The sequence below is a fragment of the Zonotrichia albicollis genome, chromosome 7 (genome assembly GCF_047830755.1).
Source record: "Zonotrichia albicollis isolate bZonAlb1 chromosome 7, bZonAlb1.hap1, whole genome shotgun sequence".
In the NCBI taxonomy this organism is placed as follows: Eukaryota; Metazoa; Chordata; class Aves; order Passeriformes; family Passerellidae; genus Zonotrichia; species Zonotrichia albicollis.
The window spans coordinates 17396025-17408428 of record NC_133825.1 but is presented as its reverse complement, the minus strand read 5'-3'; the positions used below and the strand labels follow the sequence as shown (position 1 = coordinate 17408428).

At 45.1% G+C, this 12404-nt stretch overlaps 1 protein-coding gene across 2 annotated transcripts; it reads left to right on the top strand.

The window, feature by feature from the left end:
- The first annotated feature begins 657 nt into the window (after positions 1-657).
- On the top strand, positions 658-11701 carry TACR2 (tachykinin receptor 2). 2 transcript variants are annotated; one of them, XM_005491041.4, is made up of 5 exons: positions 658-3066; positions 5547-5741; positions 8160-8316; positions 8997-9193; positions 10830-11701. In XM_005491041.4, the coding sequence occupies exons 1-5, from the start codon at positions 2663-2665 to the stop codon at positions 11020-11022; spliced, it is 1146 nt and encodes a 381-aa protein (XP_005491098.2). In that variant the 5' UTR covers positions 658-2662; the 3' UTR covers positions 11023-11701. The 2 variants fall into 2 exon arrangements, with proteins under 2 accessions (XP_005491098.2, XP_026651630.2); XM_026795829.2 differs by lacking the exon at positions 10830-11701 and having other exon boundaries at positions 8997-9197.
- Positions 11702-12404: the final 703 nt, after the last annotated feature.

The following is a 12404-nucleotide window of genomic DNA, read 5'->3' as shown; positions in this document are numbered from 1 at the left end:
GGAAGATGTGTACAAGTGAGCATTTTCAGTTGCTGAGTAGGAAGTGAGAGGGATTACCTGCAGGGAAGAGGAGCAGACATTACATGCAGGACTACAGGCATTGATTTCTTTAAAAGTGTGAAAAACGCCAATCACTTGTTTTTAAAATTTTAAAAGTTTAGTAGTAATAAAATGGTTATAAAAATAGTGATATAATTAGAATAATAATAATTTGGAGAATTTATATTAGGGCAATATGAGACAATAAAAACAAAGAGTTATGAGCAGTCCAGGTACCTTTTCTGGGCAAAATAAGCCCGAAAAAGGCCCCACGTTAACAGAGGATTAACCCTTAAAAGCAACAGCCTGTTGCATATTCATGCACCTCATCCATGATGCATAAATTCCATTCAAACCCAGGATTCTGTCTGGGCAGTGTCAGCTTCTTCCTCTGAATCCTGACTGAGTCTTCAGGGCTGAGTGAGGCGGGAAGAACTCGATAATGGAGCAATAAATTCTCTTTCTCTGAAAGATTTGGGTGTCCTGTGGCTGCTATCATCTGGTGTCAGTCCTTTCTTTAAAAAAAAGTATCTTACCTAGCACAGTTTCTATTTTAACATTATGTTATAACCTAAAACTATGTTTAACACACTACTTAAGAAAATGAATACAGCGTTACTTTCTAACATAACACGTATAACATTCATTTGAATATTTGTGAAAAGCCAACCAGAAAATACCCATTTTTCACAAAAAGCCAATGTTGCTACAGAGAAAACGTACTTGAAAGAGTTGGTTAGGTGATGGGTTAACTCAAGGCTGCCTCCAGAAATTAATGAAGCAAGGAAAGATTCCGGGCTGAGGATTCAAAGGATCCCGAGCTGATAAACACTGCCCTGAGAGAGCAGTGTTTATCAGCTGATAAACACTGGCAGGAGAGCCTGCCAGGAGCTGGAAAAGCACTGCCACCCCAGCACTGCAGGCAGCTCTTCATACCTGCAACCCCTTCAGGCAGGAGGCAGTGCCAAGTGCTCTTGGAAACCTCAGCCTCAAGTGTCACTTCTGGTTTGTTTTGAGCTGACAGCAAGCAGGAATACTGTGCTCACAGCAGAGCCAGGGGTTCCTCTTTCCTACCCGAAATTTCTGCCTGGGTGGGGTCACCAGGTTCCCACAGCACACACTGGGTGTCAAAAACGCCAGTCGCTTGTTTTTAAAATTTTTAAAAGTTTAACAGTAATAAAATGGTTGAAAAGAATAGTAACGCAATTAGAGTAACAACAATTTGGACAAATTGAATGAGGACAATATAAGACAATAAAAACAAGGAGTTACAGACAAGCCAGGTACCTTTTTCTGGGCAGCACAAGCCCGAAAAAGGACAGCCATTAACAAAGGATTAACCCTTAAGAACAATAGCCCGTTGCATATTCATACACTTCATCCATGATGCACAAATTCCATTCAAACACAGGATTCCGTCTGGTCTTCATCAACTTCTTCCCTCTAATCCTAACAGCGCCTTTGAGGTGGGAAGAAGTTTGTTTCTTCCAATAAGACAGCAATAAATTCTCTTTCTCTGAAAGATTCAGGTGTCCTGTGGCTGCTATCTCACTGCAAGTCCTTTCTGTTAAACAAAGCATCTTACATAGCATAGTTTCTATTTTAACAATTTTTTATAACCTAAAATTATATTTAACACAGTACTTAAGAAAATTAATACAGCATTACTTTCTAACACAACACATATAATATTCATATTAATATTTGCGAAAAGCCAATCATAAAATACATGCTTTTTTCACACTGGGGAAGGAGATGCAGCCATCCCAAAGGAAGGATCTTGCTGAATTGTATCAAATACAGTTTCTCTCTTGCCGTGAGAGCTCACGGGAATTCCGGCAGGGTCCTGGAAACTTGAGGATTTCAGGACTGGTGAAACTGGAGCATTAACTATCCCTGCATGTAAGCCTGTAAAATCCTGATAGAGCAGCATGGCCACTGCAGAGGTTATTGGAAACTGAGTGCAGCAAGGGGGGAAGCTTCACATACCACTTTGCCACGTTTAATTTGATGTCAAATTGGTTGTTTAGCTTTCCCCTGCAAGAGACTCCACCTCCTTTCAAAGTCCCCTTAAAACCTGTTGAGATTTTATCCCAGTGCAACTCCTGCCTTGTGCTGAATAGTTGCACAGGGAAAGAACAGCAAAGATCCTCAGTCCCACTGCAGGGGATTCAGACACCTAAAACTGCTGCCCTGACAAAGAGTTTCTGCTTGGATTGAAGTGGGTTTTGGATTCCGTTTATGTTCTCTTGTCCCTAAAATTAATTCAAAGGAAGATATCGCTTGCTGCTGGCCTGGAAAACATCTTCCTTTCCCTTTTTTTCCTTCCTTTTTTAGAGGAAAAAAGAAACTTGAAGAAGAGAGTTGTTCTTCAGCTTTTTGCTCTTCAGGCATAGGTTAAAATGCCAGGGAAGAAGGAGGAGGCCCTTGGCATGGTACATCTCCTCCTGGAACTGCACTGCATCACTCGGAACACAGGAGGAGAGGACACGAGACAGCTCATCCCCATGTCCTTTTAACAGCACTTGCCTAAATGCATGGAAATTCATACAGCAGCATCCACAGCAAGGAAATGAGCAGGTGCCAGGAGATTTTCTTTCCCACTCACAAGAAGTGAAAAGCCATGAGCGTGTTTTCTGTTTTTAACGCCAGCAACGTTTCACAGGCCGGCTCCTTGGAGAATGGCAGCAACTGGACAGCAGCAACCCAGTTCAGCCAGCCAGGCTGGAGGATTGCTCTGTGGGCCATCACCTACTCCTTCATCGTCGTCACATCCATCCTGGGCAATGCCACCATCATCTGGATTATCCTGGCTCACAGGAGGATGAGGACGGCCACCAATTACTTCATCGTCAACTTGGCCCTCTCGGACCTGCTGATGTCTGCCTTCAACACCATCTTCAACTTTATCTATGCCAGCCACAACGTCTGGTACTTTGGTGAGGAGTTCTGCAGGTTTCAGAACTGGTTCCCCATCACTGCAGTGTTTGTGAGCATTTACTCCATGACAGCTGTGGCTGCAGAGAGGTAAGAGGCGAGTGGAGAGGATGAGGTCCCAAAAAAGCCCCTGTGAGTGATGGAAAAATATCATTGCAACAGTTTGGCCCCCACTCTGTCAGGTGCCTTATCAGCAAAGTGGAAGCAGTGCCAGGCTGTGGGGTTTGATGCTAATTGTGGCATGATCCTCTGGTTTTTATCCCTGGTCTGAATCACACCCCAATCTGTAACAAGTGGAAGTGGGCTGGTATTCTTGTTGTTCCCACATTATTGATCATAAATTGCTTCCCAATCATCCTGAAAACTCCTCTGTGGCTTTGTTGGGTTTTTTTAAACCGTGAGACTGATATATCTGGAAAAAGGACAATATGCTGCAGGCTGCTGAAGCTATCAGCAGCCCTAATCCTGATGTGAGTCCAGCAAACCAGCAGAAATAATGGGAATTAGATTAGAAATGGCAGAGTCTGCTCCCCTGGTTCATTAGAATGACTTATTCTGAGAGGGAGGGAAGCAATTACAGTGATTCTGTTTGACTTCTGGGGCAATTGGCTATTTTCATAAAATTCACATCCAACTGCCGAGTCACTGTTACTTAAGCTTTAATTTTGGGAGTCTGACTGTGTCTGACTGCAAATCCCTATTTAGAACAAATAGCAGTTCAGTTTTAATTACTCTTTTGCTGCTCCTGGCTGTAAATCAAGGGTTGTTGTTATTTTATACATGTTGTCTGACAAAGAATATTTTTAAAAAGCTGTTTCAGCCTGTTGTCACATCTTCTTACTCTTGCTCCTTAGGGGTTTTTGGCGAAAGCACCTATATAGCCAAAATCCCTTTGGTCACGTGGCACAGATCAGAAAGAGAACTTGGCACCTCTCTGCAAACCATATTTAGCTATTCTCTGGTTGGCCTTAAAATAGATCCTGGAAACTCAACGCTTCCATTTATTGTTAAGAGGACTTGTGTCCACTCCAGCCGCAGTGTTTAACTTCTACAAAAACAACATCTTCTGAAGTGGTTTATTTTAAGGAAGGAGGCTGAGGAGTGATGGCTCTAAGTCACTTTTGTCAGGCATAGAAAAGGCCCTGGTGATATTTCTCACTGCTGGGTTTAGGATCACTCCATCACTCCATTTCCCCATTCCCAGAGCAGCTGCTCCCACTCAGTGCTCGAGGCAGAAATGCAGCTTTATTGATCAGATCCACTTTCACACTCTGCTCAGCACAGTCTCCTATGGCCTGCTTGGAAAGTGCACCAGAGGGTCCAAAATCCAGCTGGTTTTTCCTGCTCTGGAGAATACCCACCAGTGGATTCCTCCCCGAGCAGGCTGGAGCCCTGTGTCACACTGCCTATGGCAAGCTGAAGAAAAGCGAGGTGACATGAGAATTTTATAGCTAAATAAAGCCCTGGACTGCTCACTGGGCAGAGCTCCCTACCAACAGCCTGGCCAAGAAACAGCACAGCTTGTCAGATTTTTCCTATGGAAACCAGGAGGCAATGGGCATTTTGGCATTTTCCACTCTGCTTTGCCTTTGTTGCAACCACGACAAAGAATGGGGACAGCGTGACAAGAAATGCATAATTGATTGTGTACTCCTTACAACACCGTGCATTTCCACACAGGAAACTTAAAACCAGAGAGCTGCTGAGTAATCCAATAGTCAGATGTGCCTGAGGGCTCTGAGCAGGTGTGGGTGAAAGGGGCAGCCCTTCCCTCCTCTGCAAGCACAAGTGCTCAGGCACTCACAGAGGATTTTCTACAGCCCAAAATCAGTGGGGAAAAAATCAGGGTAAAGAGTCCAGTCTGCTCTTGTGCTAATTATGTCCAGAGATGGACATAATTAGGAGGAAAAAGCATCTTTGGCTGGGCTTTTTTTGGTAAGGCACTTGCAAAAATAATTTAAATAAAAGAGCGAGAATGCTTTTTACAAGGGCCTGGAGTGACAGGAAGGGGAGAATGGCTTCACACTGATGGAGTGAAGGGTTAGATGGGATATTGGGAAGAAATTCTCCCCCTGTGAGGGAGGTGAGGCCTGGCACAGGTTACCCAGAGAAGCTGGGGCTGCCTCATCCATGGAAGTATTCAAGGCCAGGTTGGACAGGGTGTGGAGTGACCTAGGACAGTGAAGGGTGTCCTGCCCATGGCTGAGGATTTTAATAATCTTTAAGGTGCCTTCCAACCCCAAACCATTCTGGGATAGAATGAAAAATTCCATAGAGGAGTGCTTGCAAAGCCTGTCTGCAGAAGACACAAAGGGCTGCTTCCTCCTCACACCAGCAGCATCCATCCACATGGGTTCCATAAATCCTGCCCTAAGACTTGCAATCCTTCTCTCCAGAAAAGGTTTAGTTCCTCATTATTTACAGCCTGGAACCTGTCAAAATGCCTATATTAACAAAGCCCACTGACTCCTGGTGAGTTTTCACACTTGCTGCTGGGTTTGTTGTGCAGATTGCCAATCTCACTGTCAAAGGACCATACATAATAAAAGCACTGCACCTGTTTGTTGCAGGTACGTGGCCATTATCCACCCCTTCAAGCCCAGGCTGTCCGCTGGGAGCACCAGGGTCATCATTGGCATCATCTGGCTGGTGGCATTCGGGCTGGCCTTCCCCCAGTGCTTCTATGCTGAGATCACCATGGACAATGGCACCATGAAGTGCATCGTGGTCTGGCCTGATGATGTGGGATCCAAGCACCAGCTGGCGTAAGAGGCACCACGAAACTCCCATTTCAGCCTAGACTTAGCCAGGAAAATCATTTCAGCTGCAAGCTGCTGCTGTGGGGAGTGCTGGGAGAGAGAGCAGCACAATGTGGGGCTGGGGCAGCCCATCTAAATTCAATGTGCAAAAAGCTGCCAGGTGATGGTGGCTATGGGTGATGCTGAACCTGCCACCCTCCCCTGCTTTGAAAACTGGTTATCATGTCCAGAAACCCTACATACAGTGTGATTGTGTTCACAGGGGTCTGAGGATGAGGGAAGAGACTGATCCATGGTTCAGAAGGCCTGATTTATTATTTTATGATATATATTACATTAAACCTATACTAAAAGAATAGAAGAAAAGGTTTCATCAGAAGGCTGGCTAAGAATAGAAAAAGAAAGAAGGATAACAAAGGTTTGTGGCTCAGGCCCTGTGTCCAAGCCAGCTGGCTGTGATTGGCCATTAATTAGAAACAACCACATGAGACCAATCACAGACCCACCTGTTGCATTCCACAGCAGCAGATAATCATTGTTTACATTTTGTTCCTGAGGCCTCTCAGCTTCTCAGGAGGAAAAAATCCTAAGGAAAGGATTTTTCATTAAAGATGTCTGTGACAATACAGGGCTTGGGGAATTTAAGAGAATCCAGTGCAAAAAGTCTCTGAACAATCAGTACATCTTGGTTTCAAAGGTTCTGGATTTTCTTCTTCTGTCAGGCAGGAGGAAACTGGGCATCTTTAATGCTGAGAAGCCACGTAATTAGTTAAAATTATTCTGCTCTTTGTGGGGTAAAAGGAAAGTAAAACCTGAGAGCAGCATGTTTCAAACATCCCAAGGTTTTATAGGTATATTTATCTGGGCACACATCTGCACTCCTGAGGGTTCCTGAGATTATTTCCTCCTGCCTGAAAGCAAGATTGTTCAAATAGATGAAACAAGCCATACCCTACATTCAGGGGATCTGCTGGCATTACTCATCACTCAGAGCACACCACGCACCTTGGAGAAATTTATCACACGAAACATATTTATACAATAAGGAATGGAAGAACTGAAAAAAAGGAACAAATCGATTACCAAAGTGCAAACAGTTGTTCAAACCAAACCCCACTCTGAAGGCTCCATGCATGTGGGACATTTTCCCTGCTCACTCTTCCTCTTTGGGTGCCTCCTCAACTCAGCTTTTACCAAATTAACTGATTTTCACACTAATGTGAAAAAAAAATTGAGAGCTGGGTTCCTGTGCTGACTGTGTGTCCTCTGAATCCTTTGCAGTTGAATAAACCCACCTTTCAAGATTTCTAGACTTCAGAACATAGGAAAATCCTCTTCTGCAGGAAAGATGTGCATGATTATGACAGAAAGAAGTAAAAATAATAATAATAATAATAATAATAATAATAATTTTTTAAACCACAAACAAATGCACTACTGACTGCCAGTGCCTGAAAAATACTGGATATAAAGGATATAGAAGATTAACCAGACTAAAGAACCTTAACCACAGAGGATTTTTTTTATTTCCTAGTGACAGGTTAGCTTGAGCCTGCTCAGACTGACAAAGAGCATTTGCACCCCCAGCCTTTTGGGGTCACTGCCAGCAGCGTGTGCCAGAGCCCTCCTGCCCAATCCTGCTTTTCCCTGTGTTTATGTTCATTTGGCAGTGCTGCAAGGGACTGGGCAGGTTGTTCCCTTCCCATAAATGGTGCTTGCTCAAACTGCAGGAGTCTGTGGGGTGGCACAGAAAGCTGGAAAGGGCTGAGGTTAAAATGCAGCTGAGGGGATGTCAGTGCTTTCAGCTGGAGCAGAGCCTGAGTGCCCTGCTGGTGGTATATATAATATATATATATAATTCCTTTGATAAAGGAATTATGGTGGTGGTACATTAACTGTGTGTGCTCACACAAATACAAACAGCCAGCTACACAAACACAGGCAACACCCTTCCCTCACTATCTGCATTTTGTGCACCCTGTTAGCAGCCAGATGCCTTCCACAGTCCCAGATCTGTGGGTTTTCCACTGCTGCGTTCATGGAGTTACTCTGTAGTTTCTGGGCTATTCCTTCCTCTTACCTGTGATTTAAGGGCTGTGCTTTTACCACCATCTCTCTCTCTCTCTGTCCTGGCTGCAGGGGGATAGCAAAGCTCAGTGCAGGTGGCTCTGGAGTGCAACCCTCTGCCAAAAGATCAGTGATGTTACTCTGCCTTGAAGGAGCAGGAAATCCAGCCCAAGGACCCCTCATCACACCACCAGAGAGACGAGATTGTGCTGCTTACAGAAATCCCTGTAACAATAATTATAGGCAAAGTTTCCTCTTTGTGGTTTCACTGATAGGAGCCAGCACACATAGACAATTTCTGAAAGAGCTCTCCAGGAGCCACAATGACTGTGAAACTTGCTTGTTCTTCTCTTTCAGGTACCACATCGCCGTGATTGTGCTGATCTATTTACTGCCTCTGATGGTGATGTTTGTGGCATACAGCATTATAGGAGTCACTCTGTGGAGCAGCACAGCTCCAGGCAGCCACCTGAACAGAGTCCACTATGAGCACCAAGTCAATGCCAAAAAAAAGGTCAGAAGTGAAACTCAAGTATCATTACTCCCAGCATACCAGCCCTGCTACCTCCAGATCTAAACTTGTGTTCCATACAAAATCTTGTGGGATTGGGCTTGAAAGGTTGACACAATATTTTGGGTCCAAGGTAAAGGAACCCAAAATACCTGCAAGTTTTGAAAAAATGGTGATGGCATGCACCAGGCAGCCTGCAAGGAAGAAAGGCTCAGAGCAGCAGGCTGGCTGCCAGCAGAGAGTGAAAAGAACCCACACAGAATAAACCAGGGTGAAACTCTGGGCAGGATGGAGCAGTCTCAGTGTAAGGGCAGAGATCTCCTTTCCCTGCACACCCCCTGGTGCAGCCACAAGCAGTTGCTGTGCCCTGGGAAAGGTTTGCTTTAACTCCCTGCCCTGTTCCCATCACTGGGGCACTCCCTCCCTCCCTGCTCCAGTTTCCATGGCCAGGGCACTCCCTCCCTCCCTCCCTGCTCCCAGTTTGCATCACCAGGGCTTGCTTCTTTCCCTTCCCACAGCTGTCCAGGTTTCTTTGCCACAGCACTCCAGGTTTCTTTGCCACAGCACTCCAGGCCTACATTCCATGCTCTGCACTTTGGGCCTACATTCCAGGCTCCCACTGCCCCAGCAGGCCCAATCACCCAGAGCCCCAAGAAATAACCCCCTGGTTTTGTTCTCCCCAGTTTGTGAAGACCATGGTGGTAGTGGTGATCATTTTTGCTGTCTGCTGGCTGCCCTATCACGTCTACTTCATCCTGGGCAGCTTCAAGGAAGACATCTACCAGCAGAAGTACATCCAGCAGGTGTATCTGGCAGTCTTCCTCCTTGCCATGAGCTCCACAATGTACAACCCCATCATCTACTGCTGCCTGAACCAGAGGTGAGCAGGGAAAACTGAAATCTCAGCCTGAAAATGCATAAATCTCTGGAGTAGTAAACCCTGAGGAGGTGCCATGGGGAGGTGTCACACGAGGGAGCACTGGGGGAGCACATCCCCGGTGTGCCAAGAGATGTCCCTCTCGCTCTGTGCTGCAGTGTGCAGGGAGCTGATCTGGCTGATCTCTGTGCTAAATCCCACACCCATAACACCCCCAGCCCTCTCCAGGCTCGCTGAGAGCTTCAAAGGCAATAAATGGTTATCAGTGCAGTGCCACTGGGGCTGCAGCAGGCAGTGTTTAACTCCAGTGATGCTGCAAGGCTCGCTCCTGTGAGCTGGCACAAGGAGAGTTCTGCAGCCCATTCACCCAAACTGCATTTAGCATGGAGCACATAAACATGTCCTCCCCCTCCTCTCTCAGCAAGCAGACAGCTTCCTCTTAATTTATTAATTATTAATCGTGGTTTTTTAAAAGCTCCCAGTGGGTAAACACGTGTATTTTCCTCAGCTGTTCTGAGTCGCACAAATGCAGTTACCAGCATGGCCAGCACCATCTACTGAGCACATCAAACTCCTGCCATTTCACTGCTCTTGTATGTTAACTTAAAATACAGGAAAATCTGTGTCTCACAGCAAACTCCTGCCATTTCACTGATCATGTATGTTAACTTAAAATCCAGGGAAATCTGTGTCTCACAGCAAACTCCTGCCATTTCACTGATCTTGTATGTTAACTTAAAATACAGGGAAATCTGTATCTTACATAAAACTCCTGCCATTTCACTGATCATATATGTTAAAATACAGGGAAATCTGTGTCTCACAGCAAACTCCTGCCATTTCACTGACCTTATAGGTTTACTTAAATCCAGGGAAATCTGCGTCTCACATCAAACTCCTGCCATTTCACTGATCATGTATGTTAACTTAAAATCCAGGGAAATCTGTGTCTCACAGCAAACTCCCAGCCATTTCACTGATCATGTATGTTAACTTAAAATCCAGGAAAATCTGTGTCTCACAGCAAACTCCCAGCCATTTCACTGCTCTTGTATGTTAACTTAAAATCCAGGGAAATCTGTGTCTCACAGCAAACTCCCAGCCATTTCACTGCTCTTGTATGTTAACTTAAAATCCAGGGAAATCTGTGTCTCACAGCAAACTCCTGCCATTTCACTGACCTTATAGGTTTACTTAAATCCAGGGAAATCTGCGTCTCACATCAAACTCCTGCCATTTCACTGATCATGTATGTTAACTTAAAATACAGGGAAATCTGTGTCTCACAAATGCAGTTACCAGCACAGCCAGCACCATCTACTGAGCACATCAAACTCCCAGCCATTTCACTGATCATGTATGTTAACTTAAAATCCAGGGAAATCTGTGTCTCACAGCAAACTCCCAGCCATTTCACTGATCATGTATAACTTAAAATACAGGGAAATCTGATCAGAAACTCCCAGTGCACCTCCCTCCATGCTCTCATGCATTTAGCTTTTTACCTCATTCCTTTGATTTCAGTGTAAATGTTTATTTCCATAGCCATTCACAGGTAGAACAAAGCCATGAGTTTGTTCACTCTCTGCACAATTGGAAAGATCATTTCACCATTTAATTGCTTTTCTCCCTCTGCCAGGTTTCGCTCTGGATTCAAGCTGGCCTTCCGCTGGTGTCCCTGCATAAAAGCAACTGAGAAAGACAAACTTAAACTCATGTCCCCATCTCTCTACCAGACAACCCTCAGGAAGTCAAGAACGAGTTTCAACACAGAAACTCAGCTGAATGAGAAAGAGAAGACATCCTTTACCCTCACCCAGTTAACACTCTGATTTCCTGCTCCTAGTTCTGGCTCCATCCCATACACCAAGCAAGGCAGTAGAGCTGAAGAAGCTCTTTTTCTCTGGAGCAGCTATTTCCTACAGGACTTTTTTAGATGCCATCAGCATTGAAGGCAGTGTGTTGATAACACTCCTATCCATGTAGGTCCAAGCTGCAGGTACAAGTTTAGCCCTCCCTTACATCAACAACTGCAATACAGAACAGACATCGGGCCCAGGAGGCCAGAAACTCAGCAAAGCAGATCTGAGGCAGTGCCAATCAGAAGAATATAAATTCTTCTCTTCTACATTGTGATCTCCTGATTTCTGTTCCACCAGGAGAAACTGAAGTAGGAAAGGGGTGATGGAGCAGAAAGGCTGGGGCTCCTGTGGCCCAGCTGGGATGGACCCAGGGCTGTGTGGGCAGCCAAGTGCCAGGGCTCAGCAGCCCCAAGGCACTGTGTACCAAAGCCTGTTTACGACAGAGCCAAACACCAACACATCCAGACTGAAAAATCCAGCCTGCCCTCAACATTTTCTGCATTCTGGGATTTTCATGCCAGCAGTTTCACCAGCAGAAACAGTTCCTTAAGATGTTGTCAGTGCACGGATTTCTATAACCTTGCCCCAAAATATGATGTTGGTTTCCTATTAAACCATGCTCAAGTGATTTCTCCTTCACATTAATTGTGGTGCCTAATTTGAAGAGTGAGGCTCCCTCAGAAGAGTCAGTAGCCAGGGATGGCCAGTGGCTTGGTCAGGGCTCATGGATCCACTCAGAATCCACCTTGTTTACATCCTTTTAGCCCTAACAGCAGTGCTCCATCGCTGTCTTGTCCCAGACAGTCCTTCACCTTCCCTTTCCAGACTTACCCCATATTTATCCTCACTGCTCTTCCCAGGTATGAAAATAAAAGCTGGAATATGTCATCTTCCCAGCCTGAGGCATTATGTGCAGGCACACAAACCAGGAGAAGCTGAAATATAAACATTATGTAAAAGTAATGCAGCATTTAATAATGATGTAAGTTAGCACCTTCACCTCTCATGACAGGTTTGTAAATAATATCACAGAGCCATACCTTATCAATTAAAGAGCTCCTGTGATGTTGACAAGATCCAGTTATTTGAAATATTCTCCTTTGCTCTGTGAAAGCCAAACTTGAGAGCCCTTGTCACACAGCAGGCCATGTTATTCCTGTGATACGTGAAGCATGCCCCATGGTAAATCCATGTAATTCTCCATTAATAAATACAGACAGGGTTAAATACCACACAGCTGTAAAGACATCCAGGTCAGCAATATTTCCCTCCCCTGCATGTTCACTTGTGCTCTGAGGAGCAAGGCAGTCCCTGCAGTCAGTAAAGAAAAACACTTGAAGAATCTCATTTTT